Source organism: Pinus tabuliformis, chromosome 7 (assembly GCF_031772625.1).
Source record: "Pinus tabuliformis cultivar Carrire ecotype Pingquan chromosome 7, CPIR1, whole genome shotgun sequence".
In the NCBI taxonomy this organism is placed as follows: domain Eukaryota; kingdom Viridiplantae; phylum Streptophyta; class Pinopsida; order Pinales; family Pinaceae; genus Pinus; species Pinus tabuliformis.
The window spans coordinates 1,409,065,161-1,409,086,296 of NC_142293.1; the positions used below are offsets into that span (position 1 = coordinate 1,409,065,161).

Below are 21,136 nucleotides of genomic sequence, written 5' to 3' on the forward strand. Positions count from 1 at the left end.
CCCCACATACCATCCTTCCTGTAGCATGATTGTGGTGCCTAGGGATGCTAATAATGTCCAAAGCGGGACAATCATCAAAGAAAGACATTCGATTGAGATATACATGTAAATTATGTGGGAGTTGCCAAGGTGAATTTAAAGATGCCTCGAAAAATGCTTGTTTCACCCTACAAGCATCAACCTTAATGTACAATGGAGAACTAGGGCTTCGTTTTTCCAATGGAGTCACCAAGAATGATATATCAATGATGTCATAATGGAAACAAGACACACATCTCGTGTCCTGGACAACATCTTGAAAATGTTACTGCTCAAACTAACAGGGGTCCTAGGAGGGGATCCTATAGAGCAACTATGAAGTCAAGGGCAACAATGGAGCAATAGCCCACTGCCACCTTAGCTAAAGCTCCCTGCTCTTTACAAACTTTCACTAATGGGAGGAGATCTAGTATAAAGGGGAACCACTAGATGAATGGAACAATGAGAGGGCAATGAGTGATTGCTAAGGCCTATTCACAAGAGAGACTCAATTAAATGGCTTTCTTGCTCGGGAAAGCAAGGTGATATGCACTCTAGGAAGGGCTTAGAGGATTCTTGAGGCTAGGGTTTGGTAATATATCTAGCAAAGATGATTCCTAGGCCTAGAAATCTTTATGGACAATTTGTCTTTGTGTGATCCTTGTGGAATTGGTGTTATCGAGAATTTCTCTGTGTGATCTTTGAGCTAGGGCTTGCTATATCTCGAGATCCCTCTGCCAGATTTGCTTCAAATTTGGCGGGCGTCGAGAGAAAACCTCAACGTAATTTTGGACCAAAACTCGAAGTGTTTAGATGGCTATATTGTGAGTTATATGATGCCCTAGGTGACCTATGTACGCTAGGCCTAGAAAAGGAGGGAGATGAAAAGAATAAGCATTGAAAGTGATCACCAATGGAGGATTAGTGCTTTGTCCTTTGGGAGAGATGAAGTCAAGGAAAATTTATGGTATGGGAAGAATTCACCCAATAAAGGACGCCTTCAACAACTTTGCATGGCATGGCATTTAGAGCATGAGAACAACTGCTGCAATGACTTTATACTTCGGTTTGCAATAAATGTTGACTTATTGAGTTGTATTTAACATAAATTATGTCTAGGAACATTCACCCATTCATACACAGCGCCATGACATGATGTAGTGCTATAAAGAACAAAAATTCCCACAATTTCATATACAGCAGCAGTAAATTTCAGATGAAGTCCATGGGGTGCCATGATGAAAAACTAGACACCAAACATAGTGGACAAGGGGTTGGCCCCTTGTTTTCCAAGCAAAAAGCTTTGGTGCTTCCAAGTGTGGTGTGGGGGCACAAGGACATCCTCATGGGTCTCTAGGTGGATCGAAAATGCCTGTAGACCATATGTAAGAGCTAGGATGATGATAAAAACCCTCCCTCTTTAGCGAGAAACATTCCATGGACCCTAAAACATTGGCCAAGTGTATGGTGCAAATGTGGAGCCGGGTTGGGATGATGAACCAGGTGCGTCATCCTCATCGAAAAGGTGGGACACGAGCAACCAATGTGTTGCTGGGGATCCATGAAGTAATCTTTGCTATGGTGGAGGCCCATGGTTCTCAAGGCTCACCCTACAAATGCTAATGTGGTCCTTTGGAGAGTTAGGACCCCATATAGGGAGACCAAGCCCCAAATGGAAACCCAACTACAATCCTGCATAAGATCCAATGCATCCCCTTGCCTTCTAGTACAATAAATCATTAGAATAATCAAATAAAAGAGCTTACAAGTCATGGAATTAATGGGGCACTTCATGGTGGCATGCCCTTCCATAGTGGGCTTTGGCATGTACAAGTGTCTCGAAGCTCAATAAGGGGGTTAACCAAGGACCCTATTAGGTGGTTTCAACTTCTAAAGGCGATGACATGTCCATGGTACATCCCTCAAGTGGTAGGTGGCGGATGATATGGCAATGGAACAAAGTGGCGATTAGGAGAAACATCCAAACCACATGTCATGGTGCAAGGGTATCTGTAATGAGGGAAGCCCACACCTAGGTATATGAGTGTAGAAGGGAGCAAATCGTGGTACATTAGTTACCTCGACCTTTGTTTTTCTACCCTTCTTCATATGCCTTTTGCATTTGATTGATTTTTCTTCATAACTGCTTGGGGCTCTAGGGGATGAGAGCATGATGTGTAATATATAACAATGGATGTCCCCTTAAGGTGGGGCAATTCATCGCCCACCAGGGGTTGGGACAATGTTGGGTTCCTTAATGATGGAGGGGGATCATCTAGGGCCCATAGGAACCAAGGTGATGGCCATGGATAAGGGGTAGAGCTCATGTTTGGCTTTTGCCCACGTGCTAAATTTTTATGTCCCGACCATCTTTTGCATTTTGTGGTACATTTCTTGTTGAGAGTGGCCAAATTATACTTTTTATTTTATTTTTAGCTGCATCAACCTCTAGGCATCATTCCACGCTTGATCCAAGGTGTGGACAAGGGGAGGGGGAGGCTAACCCTATTTGGACCCAGCGAACACGTGGATCCGGATGGGAAAGAGATGAATGGGGCTAAAATGAGTGGAAGGGGAGTAATTTAGGTGGTATTGGGAAGCAGGTCCACGCAACCAAAATCTAGATTTCCCATGTAGTGTCATCCCTAAAGCTAATGACCAGTAAAGGAGATCTCACATGACTAGGATACAAGGGTAACCATGAAATCGGGCAATGGAAACAAGAATACAAACCTAACCCACTCTTTCCGTCGAATCCCTCAAACAATCCATGCCCAAAAGTTCCCATGAAAAGTAAACAAAATTAGTCAACCAAACCAATGAAAACTCATACCTTTGGGGTCAGGAGGCCAACCTTGAAACATACATTCATAATAGATGGGCGAGGGACCACATGGCTGGCTCAGTTGTCGGAGAAAATGGCACATCGAGTTATCTGGGTGCTGCAAGGGGCTGCTGCTGCCGACTGAGGAGAATGTAGGTGAAATTTCTTCTTCGACATACACTACCCATAGGTGGTGGGTATCAGGCCTTAGGAGAGGCTTAACATCTCTATTATTATGCTAATTCTTCCTCATTTCAAGTCTAAAGTTTGTATTTAATTTTTCAGATTTCAAAAGGCTTTCTTAGCCCTTATTTGTATTGAGTTTTCATCAAGGAAAGTCTATGGTCAAAGTATTTCATTGTAAGGACTTCTTTGAGCTTCCTTGAGGCCTTAGAGGCTCTCATTGTCTTGTAACAAATCTAATAGAAAAGGCCGATTTATTGTGGGAGCTTGGGATTTATCCCATGGTATCCCATCTCCTCATTTATAGGGAGGACTTTATTGGGTGGATTGACTTGCATTTCTCTTTTCTAGCTTTCTCATTTAATTTTTTTACATGCACTTTTGATTTATTAATCTAAGTCACATAACCTCAATATCTAGTTTCATTTCAACTTGCTTTACATTTCTCAAGTATTTATATTTTGCAACTTATTACAATTAATGCACGTTGTTTGAGCAAGCAAATACTTTACGTTTTATGTGGCAAGCTTAATTCATTTATTTAGCAATTTGTTTCATAGCTCTTTGGAGTACATTGCCTCATTATGTGATATCAACCTATGCTTATTTGTTACTTTGATTATTGTTGATACAAATTGAAGCATTTTACTCTTTTACTTGCTTGCAAGATTACCATTGCAAAATTTTATTTGGAAATTGAGTAATATTGGGCTATTTCCATTTTGAGATAGTTGAAGTCATTGGTACAATCTTATTCTGAGCAATTACTTCATTTACTTTGAGGCATTTGTATCAATACTTTCCTTTGGAAATTTTAAGCAATAATATCCACATGCATCTCATTTAGGCATTCTTAGCACTAATGTGCATTTCTAATTAATTCACCTCCAAGCATAAGCTTGGTTGAAAGAATCTTTTTAGGGACCCCTTTCTTTCACCAACTTGAGGGACATAAACCCTCTCTTGTGGTTAACACAGTGACCTTGCAGTCGTCAGAGCCACAGTCTCTATAGCGCCGGAGGCATATGGTGGTCAGATATTCCAAGGGAGGAATCGTTAATACAATCTCTGTTGTCTTTCCCTGGGTATCCCTCCACAACTCACATTAGAGGCTTGTTTCAAAACAGTTGAAAGAAAGGTTACATCTAGATAGACATTTAGCTTAAAATTTATCAAAATAATTGCAATTCACATTAGATAGATTTGCATTTCATGCTAATTAGATCATCTTGGAGCACATTTAAATTTACTTGCAATATTATTTATTTCGTGTACTTGTTATGATGAATGGTCTCTTGTTTATTTGATGTCAATATCTCTTGCCATTTGAGCATTTCCTCTAGCAAGTGCAACATCTATTTACATTGTGCAAGTAATATGTTTATTGGATCTTTTGATTCTCATTTGCAATTTATTTTCCTTCCAAAGTAGCATTTTGCAAGTAGGTGGATCTCTATATTGACAATCTTTACTTTGCTTGTAAATTGCTATCTCATGTACTTGTATAGATCATGGATTATTGAATGATACATCTTGGTATTTGAGCATTTCTTACAATTATTATATTTCAATATTTCTATCTTGCAAGTGATATTTCATATTTCATCTAACATTGTTCTCTTTTGCAGGATTGTTTGTCATTACATTTTCATTTGAGCAAGTACATGTTATTTTCTTTGAGCAATTGATTGTTTAAGCACTGGTCTATGATGTCATATTTTTCTTGAATGAATTATCGAAAGTTTCTCATATATTTCTTTACTTGTTTAATCTGTGGGATTAATTTACTATTGTTGATAAGCTTTCCATTTAACTTAGCCTACTAGAAAACTCACATTTCATTCATTAACTTTCATTAGGGACCACCCCCCTTAGCTTTAGCTAGGAGATAGCTTTAATGAAGAGAGTTGGGAATAAGTGACAACCCCATCTCTTATTTTGCCACCAAGTTACACTTGTGGGGTTGAGGATTTTTCCCACATTAACCAGGTGAGCAAGTGAGGTGACAACAAGTCCTTGTCCCGTTATTTCCCTTTGGTCTAGTAGTTATCCTCTAGGTACCCCTCCTAGGGCCCCCGCTAGATTTTGTGGTAACATTTTTGGCACCGTTGCTGGGGGCATGAGACGTGTGTCTTGTTCCCCATACGATATTATTGGCATTTCTTTTGGCGACTCCATTGGAAGAACGAAGCCCTAGTTATTCATTGAACTCCAACGTCATTGCTTGTAAGGTGAAGCAAGCATCTCTTTAGGCACCCTTGAATTCACCCTGGTGACTCCTACATAATTGATATGCCTAAATTAATAGGATGTCTTTCTTTGATGATTTCCCTGCCTTGGACATTGTTCGCAATCTCGGATGCCCTAAGCATCTCACTTGGACTATCATATGTGGGGTGCCCAAGTTTGATGGTGATCCACTATCTGCAGTTGATCATGTGGCAAGATTTGCCACATATGCCTCAAAAGATGAATTGGTTCATCACGATGTCCTCATGATGCTATTTATGAGATCTCTCCATGGTCATAATTCATGGTTACATAATTGCAAACCTAGGAGTATCTCATCTATTGAAGTGTTCTTTGATGGCTTTCTTGAACATTTTTAGACATGCCAACATTTGAATTTCAAAGGGAAGCTTTCATTGAACATCATGAAGATCTTGGGAAAAATGATCCCGCACTCCCTTTGAACTTTGATATCAATGATTTCTTGCATATTGAAGAGGGGGAATGGGAAGTTCATGGGCATCATTTTGACAAGGACCCTATCTATGACATCGATGATGGTGATATCAATAGGACCCTTGTCTTTCCTCACGATCCTAGTGGTGTAGACGAGTCTCCTGTGGACCCTTTCCTCAACCCTTGCATTATCACTAATAATGAGGAATTCCCTCCCTCTCCTAAGTGTGATCATCATGAGCAACTTGCTTGTTGTGTCTCTTCATGTCATCAGTGTCCCTTTCCTTCCCATCATGACCTTGTGGTGGCCACAAAGCTTGATATAAATGATAGGAACCATGATGAAGATGATATGCCTAAGGTTGCTATTAACATTGGAGATTTATGAACTTGATTGCTGATATCTCTATCTTTTGGTCAAAGCAGAGAATCCTCTGCAATAAGTTGCATCCCTCCATGTGTGGTCATTTTAGTTTCCCACCTCCTGCCCTTGTGACCTCCCATATGGCCATTCTTGCACACACCTCTGAATTTATTGCATAATTAATCATATGAATTCTTATATTCATCTAACAATATGTTGGTTGCATTGGTTGTATGATTACACTTAGCATTTGCTTAATATAATATGCATGTTAGGGTAGTGTGCATTGCATGTTGTTTTTGCATTAGAACTAACATCATATTATGTTATCATACTAGATTAGGTGCATTTAGATTAAAATTGCATTTAAAATTAGATTTTATTTCTTGTTGACTTTATGGCTTAACAAAAGAATGGGTGATCGTAAAACACCATAAAAACATATTGCCCCGTGTGCTTAGTCTTTGATGTGCAGGTAACAAGTCTACGGTCCCAAGAGATTTCCCCGTTTGAGTACATTTGTGCACTCTACTAAGAGCTCATGTCCGAGTTGGAGCTAGATGTTATCGACCACTAGAGGGTGATACGGTATACCCATAGGAGAAATCTTTCTTCTACGATTGCCTTTAACTGGCAGCTAGTAGCCCCTTGCAACCACTAGATAGCTTGATGTGCCACCATCTCTTCCCTCTGAGCCAACTGTTATGTGCCCTCACCCATATGTTATGATCGTATGTTTGGAGGTGGGCCTTCCAACCCTGAAGGTAACTGGGTATTTTTGCTTTCTTATCATGGACACATCTAGGCATGGATTAGTGGGGGGATTCAGCAGAAAGAATAGGCTTGGTCTGTACTCTTGCCCCGTTGTCCAACTTGGTGGTTTGTCTTGTGTCCTAGTCTGGTGGGATCTCCTCTATTGACTGCTAGATTTAGGAGTGGCATTACATGGGGAAACCTCAATTTTGGTTGCGTGGTCCCTGCTTCTGATGCCAAATGCATCACTCCCATCCGCTCATTATAACCCCTTTTCACATATTTCCCATCTGGGTCCACATTTGTCCATTGGGTACACAAGGAGTTAGCCTCCCCTTTCCCTTGTCCACACTTTGCGTCGGGCCTGGAACGATGCCTCGGAGGTTGATGCAGCTAAAAATAAAGTTAAAAGCATAAATTGACCACTTACAATAGGAAATGTACCATAAAATGCAAAAGATGGCCTGGACATAAAAATTTAGCACGTGGGCAAAAGCGAAACATGTGATCCACCCCAATATTTTAAAAAATGGCCGGCCCGGAACCGACTCGGCCGAGTTGGTCTGAGCTAGCCTTGGATTTTTTGACCCGGCCATTGAACCGGTTCGGCCGGCCGGGTTAATACTGAGCCAGCTGGCTCGGCCGAGTCCTTATCAACTCGGCCGGGTTACGTACAGCGACCAATGAACCCAAAAAAAGGCTTTTTTATTTTTTTTTATTTTTGGGGACTCCCTAAGCTTCCCTGTCTGACTCATGGGTTCCCCTGTTTGACTTTGATTCCTAGTATTGATATGCTATTCATGGTAATGTTAAATTCTTAAAGTAAAAGTGACATTCTCCTTAATCTTCATTTTCATCCTTTTACTTAAATTTTTAACATTACCATGAAATGACTCAGGATGTTTGAGAGTGGTTCCGACCTCATTGGATTTCATATGGAGAAAGTAGAATTTTAGATTTCATTCAAAATCCAGCAGATTTATCAGTTTTTCAGGATTTCAGGATTGGGGGATTGCAATGTTTCCATTGAATTTTGTCATGTATTAGGGTATGGAACTTGTATTTAATCAAGAGCACCAATCCCTCTATGTACCTTGATGTTAGTGACATTGGTTGTCGAACTCCTCCGGGATTCGCTCCCCAACCAGGAGCTTCTGAAAATGTTGCTTCCGCTCCCGTTTTCGCTCTCGCTCCCTACTGTCGCTCCCGCTCCCAAGTAACACTGAGCCAGATGATGTTGGCAACTCTAGCAGTAGCCAGTAGTATTGGTCACAAACTTTTGTTGTAGAGGCCATTTCTAGCCTCCTTGGTTATGTGTTTTTGTTTTGATCTCTATATCATCATTGTGTATGTATTGGACATTGGACAATGCACTGGGTGCCATTTTGATATAATGGATATATTCATGAGCCTACTTTGATCATATGTTGTCTTCTATCTATATTCTAATGCTGTGTGTTTGGAAACATGAATGAAAATCTTTAAAATTCTGTTTTTATAAAAAATAAATATTTAATGTATTTTTTACAACGACCGAGTCATTGAAATCGAGCTAGCCGAGTTGATACCGAGTCGGAGTCGGAGTCGACCCTCGGCCGAATCGGAGTTGGAGTCGACCCTCGGCGGAGTCGGAGTCAGAGTCGGTGTTTTAAAACATTGATCCACCTCTATCATTATGGTTATCACCCTAGTTCCTAGGGCCCCTTATGTGAGGCCCTTGCATCATTAAGGAACCCATGATTGTCCCAACCCCTGGTGGGTGATGAACTTCCAAACCTTAAGGGGGTATCCATTGCTATATCATTCACATCATGCTCTCATCTCTTGGAGCCCCGAGTAGTTAAAGAAAAGAAAAATCAATAAAATGAAAAAGGCATATGAAGACGGGTAGAAAAACCAAGGCCGGGGTAACTCATGTACCACTGTTGCTCCCTCCTACATTTATACACCCAAGTGTGGGCCTCTCTCATTATAGCTACCCTTGTACCATGACATGTGGCGTGGAGTCATCCTTGTTGCCCCACTCCATTCCATCATTATTTCATATGACACCTGCCACCTAACGGATGTACCATGGACCTGTCACTCCCTTAGATATTGAAACCGCCTAATACGGTCCTTGATTAACGTCCCTCTTGAACCTGGAGACACATGTACATTCTAAAGCCCATTATGGAAGGGCATGCCACTATGAAGTGTCCACTTGGTTCCATGGTTTGTAAGATCATTTGCTCAATTGCACTAATGAATTGTTGTACTGGAAGTTGAGGAGACGCATTGTATCTTATATAGGATTGTAGATGGGTGTTCATCTTGGGGTTTGGCCTCCCTATACGAGATTCAAGCCCTCTAGAGGGTCATGATTGCACTTGTAGTGTGAGTGTTGGGAGCCATGTGCCTCTACCACAACAGAGAGAAGATAGCCACACCATGGGATCCTTCAGCACCACATTTTGGTTGATCCTGTCCTAGACTCTAGTGATGACAATTCACTTGGACCACATATGCCCAGCCGGCTACACATTTGCACCACACACTTGGCAGTTGATCCAGGGCCCAGTTGGGGTTTTGTCTCACCTAGGGAGACAAGGGAGGGCTTACATTATCATTACGACCCTTATAGATGGAGCACAAGCTTGTTCGATTTAATTGGGTACCCATGAGGCCATTCTTTGTGTCCCCACAGCCACTTGGGAGCACCACAGGTTATTTGCTTGGAGATTAAGGGGCCACCACCTTTATCATTGTGATTGGAGCCCTCTTGTTCATTATGGCACATGAGGGACTTTATTTGGCTTTCCAACGACCCTATTAGCTATTGTTCTATCATTTCGGCCCTATAGAGAGGCTTATTATTCATCTATGGAAGCTATTTGTTGGGCTTGTCACCAAAGAAGTGTTATTTTGCACATTATTTTATTCTAGGGGCATTATTAGGCCATTCAAATATCCTAAAGGCTCATTTAAATACATGAGAGCCTCATTATATCGTTCATAATCACTTGGATTTCTATTCCTCTTGAGAAAGGAACTTGGACCTACAATTTGGACGAAATTTGGATGTTTGGAATGCACTTTGATGTATCAGAATTTTCGCTATTCATTCTTGGAGCTCTTTTACTGCAATTATGATGGATGGATATACTCGCTTTCTCTTGTAAGTGCAATTTTGATGCTATTTCATTGTTGCTACATGTCTAATGTATGGAATACATTGTAATAATCTCATTATTGTGGCCTAATGTGATGCAAAATTCTTAAAAGCACAGGGTTATTGTATTACTGCATGTGTTATTCATTTTGAGAATGTGAATGAATGTTCCTAGAGGGCTATATTGCATTCTTGAAACTCCATTATACATTGTTAAATAAGTATAAATTTCTATTGCAATTTTGTTGCTGCGTCACTAGGATTAGCGAAAGTTGCATTATGACTCCTTGTTTGAGTGAAATTCCTAATTGTAGTAAATTTTGACTCCATTTTATCCAATAGACAGGCACTGGTCTAGTTATTCTTGGTGATCAACCCTAACCTTTTTCTTTCCTTTTTGTTTTGTTTATGCCCTAACCCTTGACGATCTCTTAGGGCATAGCATGAATTGCTTTAGATACATCGCCTTGGGGTGCAAATTGGTACACTACTACATTGTCCTTTCCTCTAGGTGCCCTCAAAGTTTCAAGCAATTCTCGTGGCTAGCTTGAGAGAAATCTCAATCCCTAGCTCCAAACCGTGTCTATTCTTCACCTTTCTTGGTTAATGGCATATCTAGGGTCATTTGTTCTTGAAAACGCGTTGGAAGTTCACCTTTCTTTTACCCTTCTTTCTCATCTTGGCTTGACCTAGTCATATTGTTGATGATCATCCCAAACCGTAGGTCCTGCTTGGATCCCCTAGGTCTCCATTGTGGTCCCAAACATTTGCATGCTTGTTTTCTCAGAAAACCCTGAGAGAGGTACTTCTATTTCTTTTGGAATCCTTGATCTAGGTACATCCCTTGTGTTGACCACCCGTTCTCCCTAGGTCTAGGCTTCCAACCAATAAGTCCCTTCTCTTGCCTTTGAAGCAAGCAAGCCATTATTTGAGTCTCTCCTTTGAATGGGCTTTTGGAAATCACATTGTACATAGTTATTAACCTTTATCTTTTCACTGATTTCCTTTATACCAGAACTCCTCCCATCGGTGAAAGTCCGTAAAGAGCAGGGGACATCGACTAAGGTGACAATGGGTCCTTGTCTCATTGTTGCCATTTGGTCTCGTAGTTGTCCTCTTGGAGAGCCCCTTCTCTGCCTTTGAAGCAAGAAAGCCATTATTTGAGCCTCTCCTTTGAATGGGCTTTTGGAAATCACATTGTATATAGTTATTAACCTTTATCTTTTCACTGTTTTTCTTCATACCAGAACTCCTCCCATCGATGAAAGTCTGTAAAGAGCAGGGGACATCGACTAAGCTCACAGTGGGTCCTTGTCTCGTTGTTTCCATTTGGTCTAGTAGTTGTCCTGTAGGTACCCTTGCTAGATTTTGTGTTAAGACGGTCCAAATGACAAGTCGGCCCTCCAAAGGATGAAGTCGGCCCCAGTGAAGGTGTTGATTTGGGGTAGCATCGGATATGCTCTAGCCATGAAAATTGGTGGAGAGACTAAAGCACATGAGATCTCCAAGACGCAGAAATGGTTTGGGGAAATTCTACCTAGTGAAGGAGATATTAAAATAATTAATATTTTTAATGGGTTCCTAAGTCTAAACTTAGGAAAATAAAAATATTAATGGGTATTAATATAAAACTGTGTTAGAAGGTTCTAAATGACATGGATCAAGCCAAATCTAATCTTAGTCGTTGATTAGAAATGTAATCTCAGCTGTTGAAGACTCAACAGAAAAAGTATGAGAGGAGGTTTGAGGGTCAGTTGGAGATACACGAGAGTGATCAGTCAATTCGATTTTTTAGAGTGGGGTTTGCTAAGAGAAATCAAACCAATGATCAGAGTTGTAGCGAGGGGCAGTGAGTACAAGGCAGAGAGGCAGAGATAGTGCCGGAAGACTAGTGCAGAGGCGAAGAGGTAGACGAAGAGCTAGCAAGAGCCACGCAGAAGCCAACAGTGATTGCACAGAGGCCAGAAGGGCCTGTGTGAGTGACACAGAGGGCTAGAGAGGCTGCACAAAGCCTTAGAGGGTTGATGCAGAGGCCAAGAGGGCTGACGCAGTGCTTCATAGAGGTACTGGAGAGGGTTTCGTGGAGCAGACTTTCAGAATATCTGCTTCCGCTTTTCCCTAGTTGAGTTTTTCTGGGGATGCTTGTCCAAAAATAACGGTGTCCCTTGTGTGTTTGTCTATTTCTTTTAGCTATTGATCTATAGATGTTTGAGACTGTATTGTCTTTATTTCAATATTTATATGGTTAAATAACTTGTTAGTAATTAAACAAGTAGGCGAAATAAACCAGACAATACAAAAAAATTTCTAACGGGTAATACTTAGAAATTTCAACATGGTATCAGAGCGTTGCAGATCACAGGAGAGATGAAGGCACAAGTTGAATCAGAGAATTTACAGTAGAAACAACTGTCCCGAGTCACAGAAGCTGTTTCTGAGTAGAAAGCAATAGAGAAGGGGTGATGCAGAGGGTTTGTGCCATCAATTCGAGCCAGAGAAGGGGCCAATGCAAAAGCAGTGAGAGGCTCAGGAAGAGCCACGTCATCCTGCTAAGCCAAGTAGGAGTGACGTAGTTGGCTAGTGGAGCGATTTAGCCATTGCCGAGATTGCGAAAAGCCTAGATGCTTAGTTCTTCAGTTGCTAGGGCATAGGAAGTTGTGGGCAGATTGCAGAGAGTGAAGTTGGTGGGGTGCTGTTGTTGTCGAGGTAGAACAGTACCTAATGAGACAGAACCAAGGTAGAGGGAGTCTCTTCCTAGGCGGATTTCTAGCCAAGAAATCTATATTAGTGTTACAAGAGCATAGGAGATCGGAGAGGTGCGATTCGAGGGTTGGCAGGAGGATTTCTAGGAGGGAAATCGAGACTCAGAAGGAGTTTGGCAGAGAACTTCCAGGAGGGAAGTAGAGACTCAAAGGGAGTCGAAAAGAAGAGCAGAGATGGCCATGAACGGACTGAGGGATCAGGACAGGCTAGACGGGGCGTCCAACTTTGTCATCTGGAAGGCCAAGATCCTGTCTGTTCTGGATAGGCATCGCATCAAGGCGTTCACCTTGAGAACCATGGCTATCCTAGTCGACCTAGCTGATAAAAGTATGAGGATGCGATGACCAAGGCGAAATGCATAATCCTTGATGGGGTCAGGGATCATGTGGTTCAACATATTGCCGAGAAGAATACAACAAAGGAAGTGTGGGACACCTTGGTGACATTGTATTAGGGCACTTTCGTGCAGAGGAAGATACTACTGGAAAATCAGCTGTGGTCATATCAGATGCAGAAGGGGGAGCAGGTAGATCACTTCCTCAACAGGTTGCAAGAGATCCGGGACCAACTTGCTTCCATAGGGTCCACGTCGGATTAGGAGTTGATGGTGAGGACTGCCCTAAACACAGTCTCCAAGGAGTGGGAGACATTCGTCCAAAGCATTTTGGGCAGAGCAAATCTTCTAGATTGGGAAGAATTGTGGGCAGCTCTTCGCCAAGAAGAAACCAAAGGGTTGACCAAAGTGGGAAGTAGTGGCAAAGGAGCCCGAGTCAAGAAAGAGGAGGAAGAGGATGCAACTCTGGCATCTGTGGGGCAGCAAGGGAAGGGGCAGAATCAATACCATGCTTGAGAAATTCGACTTGGAGGCCTTCCCCTTTAGCTGCTCTATTAGTTTTAGGTGGCATGACGTGGGGGAGAGGGATTTTGTAAGAGCAATGGAGGGTTGAACATGCTTATGGAAGAGTGCCAGCGGAAGGAATTGCATTATGGTATGTGGTTTGTGATGCTTATTCTTGTCGATCATTCTATTCAGGGGACAGGTACGATATGACTTTTGTAGTCTCTTTACCTTTTTTTCACCATGTATGTCCGCATCAGTTCCATTGATTGCTTTTGGTTGTTTGTGGACACTGATAATTTTTTTCTTCTTTGCTGCATTATCCATGTTAGCCTTCTGTGCAATTTCAATTTAATTCATCCCTCTAGTCTAGGGTGTTGCTGGAACTTTTACCAGTCCCTAATTTTCATTGGGTTGCATCGTTGCTCCCTTGAATTCCTCTCATTTCCCTTTTCCGAAGGAAGAGAAGAAAAGGAGCTCCCTGGGATATCTTGCATCATCCAGAAGCACACATATCACTTTTGAAATATTATTTCCATGTCATCATATATTGCTCAATGTTGAAAGCCGTAAACATTGTGAAGTGTTACTTTAGTCTTCCAGATTTCTTTTTCAGAAGTTTCTGCAGAGAGAAAGCTGTTTAATATGCACGTGTGTCTCACTGTAATCTGCAATACCAGTTTATTGTTAAAGTTTATATTTTCAACTAAGTACTTCTCTTTAGTCGGTAAATTATAGGTTATCTATATCATCTTATCTTTTCTTTCTGGTGCTCTGTGGTTGAAGATATGTGCTAATGAAGTAAAACTAAACAAACATTTGTTCAGTTATGACCTTTTATGATGTTGGTTTACTTAATAAAAATTGTTTCATACATTATTGTGATATACCAAGTCCACCCTGTATGATTAATGTTTGTATTTAGAAATTGTGTGACTTCCTCCCAGTGTTTCTGCCTCTGTTAAACATTCTGTGAAATTTGTTTTGGTCATAAAAAAGGACATTAATGCTGTTTATATTTAACCTTCTTTAATTGTACTTTTCCGTGCATATGTTTTCAGATCACAGATGGGGAACGATGTACATTAACCTTGTGGTTCACACGGGATAGTGACCATAATGAGGATGCCAAACTTATTAATCAAATTTATGATCGTCTCTACACGTATATGAACATCGGGATGGATGAGGATTCGAATTCTGATTCATTTCTGGCCAGTCCAAGGAAAGAGGTCACGCTTCCAGATTCTCATTCAGAAACAGTAGAAGAATTATCCATTTCAGAAAATGTTGGTAATCTGAAACCCTTTGGAAATCTGTATCATTCGTCTGATACCATAGCAAGGGATTGGCTTCCACTGCCAGCATCAAGTAATATGTATTGGGTAAATTCAGAGGATCTTACTAATGAAGAAACATATGATCCTTTAGTCAATTCTCGATACATTACCTTACAAGAACAATCAACTTTTGATATTCGTTGGGCCAGATTATCCTTACTAGGTTTCGAGTTATGTTTTGAGAAGGCATGGAATAACTTGAAGGAAAGTGAAGCAAGCATGCAAACAACCAACAATGACCTTATCTTGTATTCGATAGATGATCTTCATCAACCACTGCGATTGAAATCATTTGGAATTGAGTTGCCTGAACCATTTATCAATAGTTTACATGCTCTCCAGGTAACTTAATTTTTTAATGGTGATGGAAAAATACATTTTCTGTTGTTGCAAATTATAATTTGTTTGGGCAGGTACATGTATACTATAGAATATTTTGTTTATCTTGTCCCTGGCATGAATCTTTTGTTTATCTCATCCCTGGTATGCATTTTTGATTGGCTATGTTCAGGTTGTGCAGTTTTACCATTGGAAGGTTCAGAAACAATCAAGCAATCGCATTAAGGAAGATGATAGTAATGTCTCTGAAGCAGAAGCTTTTAGAGAGGCATCTACAGGGTACCAAGATTCTCAAATACAGGAGTCTAATCGTTCAAAACAGCTTTTGTTTGAAAAGTCTGATATGCAAAAAAGACAGCTTGCTACATTCAATATGGACTCTTGTATAGTTTCATCTGAAGAGCAATACAGGTTCAGATCTGAAGACTTTGTTCATGCCTGTTGTGACTGGAAACATTATGTATGCACATTAATAAGAGCTTTGCTAACAAGTTTTCCCCATTGGAAAGAAAACAATATGATATTTCGGGTAACATCTTGAAAATCCTATAAGCAAAGTAAACCTGGTGGAGTTATATGAGTTTTAACTTTTATCAAATGCAGGTTTTACATGTCAAATGCATAAAGTAAGCTTCAGTTTCATTAGAGCTGATTGCCAAAATAGATCTTGTTAAGAGCAACTATTGGATATATGCATTTCTCTTTGGCAATTCAGAATTAAAGTTGGCACTTACATTTGGAGTGACATATATGCTGTTAATGATGACAATCATGGTGCGTTTAGCAGTCAGTGCCATGTCAGAAGATTGCATACAAGAGTGCAGGTGTTATGCAAATGTATCCGAAAAGTCTATGCTGCAGTCAACACGGAAACAATGCATTGAATCCTAAATTATGTGGGTTTACATTTCCAAACTCGGATTTATTTGTTTATTTTTTTAAATCAAATAAAATGATTCTTTAACTTTTAACAAAAGCATGGTATGTACAGATAGGGCATTCTATACAAAAAGGTAGGCTGCTTAAGTAACTTGAACATGCTGACTGTCGTTGTACCCCATCAGCCGGCTGGCCTTAATTTCATTTGGAAGGGCATATATTCATCTAACCCTTCAAAGGTGAAAGCTTATAAAAACAATTGTACATCTATTGACAAATATATATTAAATAAACCATTCATATAAAAAAATACCAAAATGAATTAGTGTCTTCTAAATCTTTGAAGTCTTAAAATTTAAAGAGTTGCTACATTAAAACACTATAAATGTAATATTCATAAGGGAAAATTAACAGTGATAAACAACTATTATAACACATGCACACAAAATTTTTACACAGAATTAAACAATCAGAAATTCATCCAAAAAGTAAGCTAGCTGAGCCAGTTTATTATAAATCAGTGGGGTACAACAAAAGTTTGGAGTGTGTGCACTTGGGCTTGCCAAAGGCAAGCTAAACAAGTCCCAGGTGAAGAAGACAATGACCCAGATGATGGTAAGTCAATTTCCCTCCAAGCTTTGCGCTGACCCTGGAAAACTGCATTATTGGCTGACGTGGATCTATTATTTGGCCCTCCTCTAGTGCTCAGAAAATTTCAGGAAATTAACCCCAGTCTCCTCTCAAATAACCCACCAAAATGCAGAAAGGTTTGGCCTAGTTCCGATTCCTGAAATTACCCGCAATTTCCACTTATTCCTCCAACCGTTGGGCAATTCGGCCCACCTGGAAATACGTTTGTTTAGTGCTTCCAAAATGAGGGTAAATGTTGGAAAAACTCCTCTCCGGATGCCCCACCAAATCTCCAGCTCAATTCAGCCCAATTGTCTCTCCCCCTTAGCTTCCATGTGTGGCCCAGAAACTCTCTCTATGCAGGCCCACGTAGTCCCTGAAATGGTGTCACTACTACAACAAAATCCCCATAGAAATGTGCCTGCCCAACACTACAAATCTCTAGCAGAAAATGGTCCAAGGCTCCCTTGGAAAACTCAGCAAGTTTGCTGCTCCATAACCCACTCTCCTAGGTAGTGCGTATTCCTTTCCTATGCCCAAACTATTGAGTAAATCCCATGAAATGCGCTGATGCCACGTTCGGACAACTCCCAAATGGTGTAGATATTCCTCATTGGGCTGACACTCGAAGTCCACCGAAGGTAGGGTGAGAATCTCGTGTGCTGAACAACACTTGCAGAGCTGGGTCAACAACTCAAACATGCTAGTTAGGTTCGATTAGCAAAGGTTCAAAAAGCCTCCAAAATGATGCATCTCTCACTACTTATCCATGTGGGCCCCGTGCATCGACCCCATCTTGGTCTTTCTCCCTCCAAAAGTGCGAGTTTTCTCAAGGGGTGTGTATTCCTCTTTTGGGTGGTCCCCACCATCCACTACAACTTTGATTTCCCTTTTTCTCCTATGTTGGGACCCTCCTTAGCCAATTTAATTAAGTGGGGTCCTCCTAACCTACTTTCCCTAAGTTAAACAGTGCAAAATATCAAAATTGACATGACTTAGCCAAAATTGCAAAATTGGTGTAGCTGCTGGATGAAATTAATTAGAGGGGACATCACAGTCCTCCCCTCCAAAATGTTGCTTGTCCACAAGCAACTATAATGCAGAGTGTTGCAGAATATGCTCCCCCTCCCATGTTGCATCCTCATATGGTAAATTCCTCCATCGCACCAAATACTCTTTGATAGTCTTGCTTCACAATTTCCTTTCCCTGGTCTTCAAAATAACCTCAGGTTAAAGAACCAATGATCCTCATCATCTAGTGGGGGTAGCTCTGTGGCTGTTGTCACATGTTGTCCCAATACCTTCTTGAGGCATGAAACGTAAAAGACATTGTGCACCTTGCTTTTAAGCAGAAGCTCCAACTCATATGCCACCTCTCTAATCTGGTTGATCACCTTGTAGGGCCCATACAAATGCGAATGTAACTTCTTGGCACCCTTTTGCTTTAGCGTGGACTGCCTCTATGGTTGGAGGGACAAAAAGACTAATCCCCCCACCTCAAAGTGCCTCTCGACAATGTGCCTGTTTGCATATATTTTCTACTGATTTTGGGTAGCCTGTAGGTTGTCCTTGAGAGCCTTGAGGATGTCTTGGCTCTCCCAAATCCAATCCTTGGCTCTTGGGGCCCTGATCTCTCCAAAAACAATGTCAGCAAAAGATAAAACATCATACCCATACAAAGCACGGAAATGGGACATACCAATGGACATATGATAGGTGGTATTGTAGCAATACTCCCCCAGATGCAACCACTTCATCCATGCTCGTTGTTGGCCTGTCATGTAGTTCTGAAAATACCCCTACAACCACTTGTTGATTATCTCGGTTTGTACATCCGTCTGAGGGTGGTAGCTCGTATTGGGAGTGAGCTTAGTGCCCACAAATCTAAAGAGCTCCTGCCAAAATGCCCCCATGAAGCAGTTGTCCTTGTCACTGACTATGGTCTTGGGAAGACCACGCAACTGGAAGGTCTCTCTGAAAAAAAATATTTTGCAACTTGTAAAGCAGAGTACCTGGTGGGGATAAGAAAGAAATGGGCATACTTCGTCAACTTGTCCACCACTACATATATGCAATCACGACCTTGCACCATGGGAAGTCCTGTGATGAAGTCCATAAGGATGCTTTCCCATTTCCCCTCTAGAATGGGGAACGACTGTAGTAGCCCAACAAGATGGGTCAACTCCCCCTTGTTCCTCTAATAGGCCTCACACTCCTGCACATGTCTCAACACGTCACCCTTGAGGCCCTTCCAAGTGAAGTGCTCCCTGATTGTCCTGTAAGCCTTCAAGAACCCCTAGTGTCCTGTTAGTGGTGAATCATGCGCTGCATGGAGAAACCTCTCCCTCAACTGTGAACCAGGAACCAAATAAATGTGCCCCTTTTAGTAAATGACATCTTCCATTACACGGTAGCGCTCACCCCCATGGGTATTGTTACCGCTCAAACTAGCAAGGGTCGTAGAAGGGGATCCTAAAGGGGAAATTGCTAGGTCAAGGGCAACAATGAAGTAATAATCCATTGTCACCTCAGCTAAAGCTCCCTACTCTTTACGGAATTTCACCAATGTGAGGAGACTCAATATGAAGGGAATCACTAAATGAATGAGTCAATGAAGAGGTAAGGAGTGATTCCTTAGGCCTATTCACAAGAGAGACTTAAATGTATGGCTTGTTTGCTTGAGAAGCATGGTGTCACGACTCTCTATAAAGGACTAAAGGGGTTTCAACGGCTAGGGTTTGCAAATAAGACTTATGAAGGAGGGACCTAGTCATAGAAACCTTTGTGAAAACTTGGTTCCAAAATGGTCTTTGTGAGATTATCTTCAAAAGTTGACGGATCACTCGGGACCATGTGGACCCAAAATTAAGTCAAGTAAGAGGAATTGGTCACTCAAGGAGGGGCTTGACCTAATTGTGGAAGAGAAGAGGATCAATGGACAAATCTTCATGGAATGGAATGCAATGATCCAAACGAAGTCACTAGCCAAGGGAAACCTAGGGAAAGAAACGGTCCCCGGGCTAGGGCTTGCAAATCTTGAGATCTCATTGTCGGATTTTCTTCAAATTTGGAGCAAACTCCAACGCAGTTGTGGATAAAAGATTGAGGTGTTTGGATGGCTAGATTGTGAGATAATCGATGCCCTAGGTGACCTATGTAGGCTAGACCTAGAGAGAGAGAGAGAGAGAGAGAGAGAGAGAGAAAATATGTTTTTAGGTGATCATCTATGGAGGACTTGTGTCTAATCCTTTGCGAGAAATGGAGTCAAGATGATTCCAATTCTTGCGATGATTTCATTTAGTCAAGGAAGCCTCTAGAAAAATTTCGCATGGCAATTAGGGCATGAGAAAAACTGCTTCAATTATACTCTAATGTGAAATATGTGATAACTTGTCAAGATAAATTTCAATGAAATGTCTCTAGGAACATTCACTTATTCAAACATGGCCCATAACATGATGCAACGCTAATTTAGACAAACTTATACCCTTTTACTAAAGAAAAGCAACAAAATTTCGGCCTAGTATAGAGAAAATCCCAACATCATTTATATCATACACAAAAGAATGACAAAATAGCATTAAAAGCGTACTTACATGTGAGAACAAGTATTTCCAATCATCATCTATGCCAATATAGAAGCTCCAAGACAAAAATGAAGATATCTAAACATCAAAATTCATCCATCCAACCAATTTCATCCTCCAAAGAGAATAACGAAAATCTCACAAGAGAATATGATCAATCCAAGTGATGATGAGAGAATGAATCAACTCATCATCTATATATACAATGTCTAATGAATTCAATTTAGCTTATTTTGGCCTAATTTAGCCCCTAGAATAAAATAATATGCAAAATAACAAGTACTTTTGGTGACAAGGCCACCAAATATCTCAATAATAAAGGAGTAAGCCTCTCAAGAGGGTCAAATGATAAATAATATGTGTTGTTTGGCCTTAGAGGAGGCCTAATGAAGCTCCATAGGTGCCATAATGTGAAATAAGACTCAAAAAATAGTGGACAAAGGGTTGGCCCTTGTTCTCCAAGTAATAAACTTGTGATGCTCCCAAATGGATGTGAGGCCACACAAATATCCTCATGGGTCTCCAAACAGATTGAAGATGCCTATAGATCATCTGTAAGTTCTAGGATGATGATATATGTGATGCCACATCATCATATAGATCCTGGACCATCTTCCAAGTGTATGATGCAACTATGGAGCCAACTGAGCGTGGTGAACCAGGTGCATCCTCCTTGTCCAATAGGTGAACCACGAGAAATATCTGAATGACTCTGGGGATCCATGGAATGCTATCCGCTGCTGTGGAGGCCCATGGCTCTCTACACACACCCTACATGTGCC

General features: G+C 41.1%; 1 protein-coding gene across 1 annotated transcript in view; it reads left to right on the forward strand.

Moving 5' to 3' along the window:
• LOC149252933 (2-oxoglutarate (2OG) and Fe(II)-dependent oxygenase superfamily protein) overlaps positions 1-16,159 on the forward strand; it is a 200,499-nt gene extending 184,340 nt beyond the window's left edge. Inside the window, exons 8-9 of the mRNA XM_089454313.1 lie at positions 14,641-15,261; positions 15,431-16,159. Coding sequence (XP_089310439.1) covers positions 14,641-15,261; positions 15,431-15,799 — 990 coding nt within the window. The 3' untranslated portion in view covers positions 15,800-16,159. The remainder of the gene's footprint in view (positions 1-14,640; positions 15,262-15,430) is intronic.
• Positions 16,160-21,136: the final 4,977 nt, after the last annotated feature.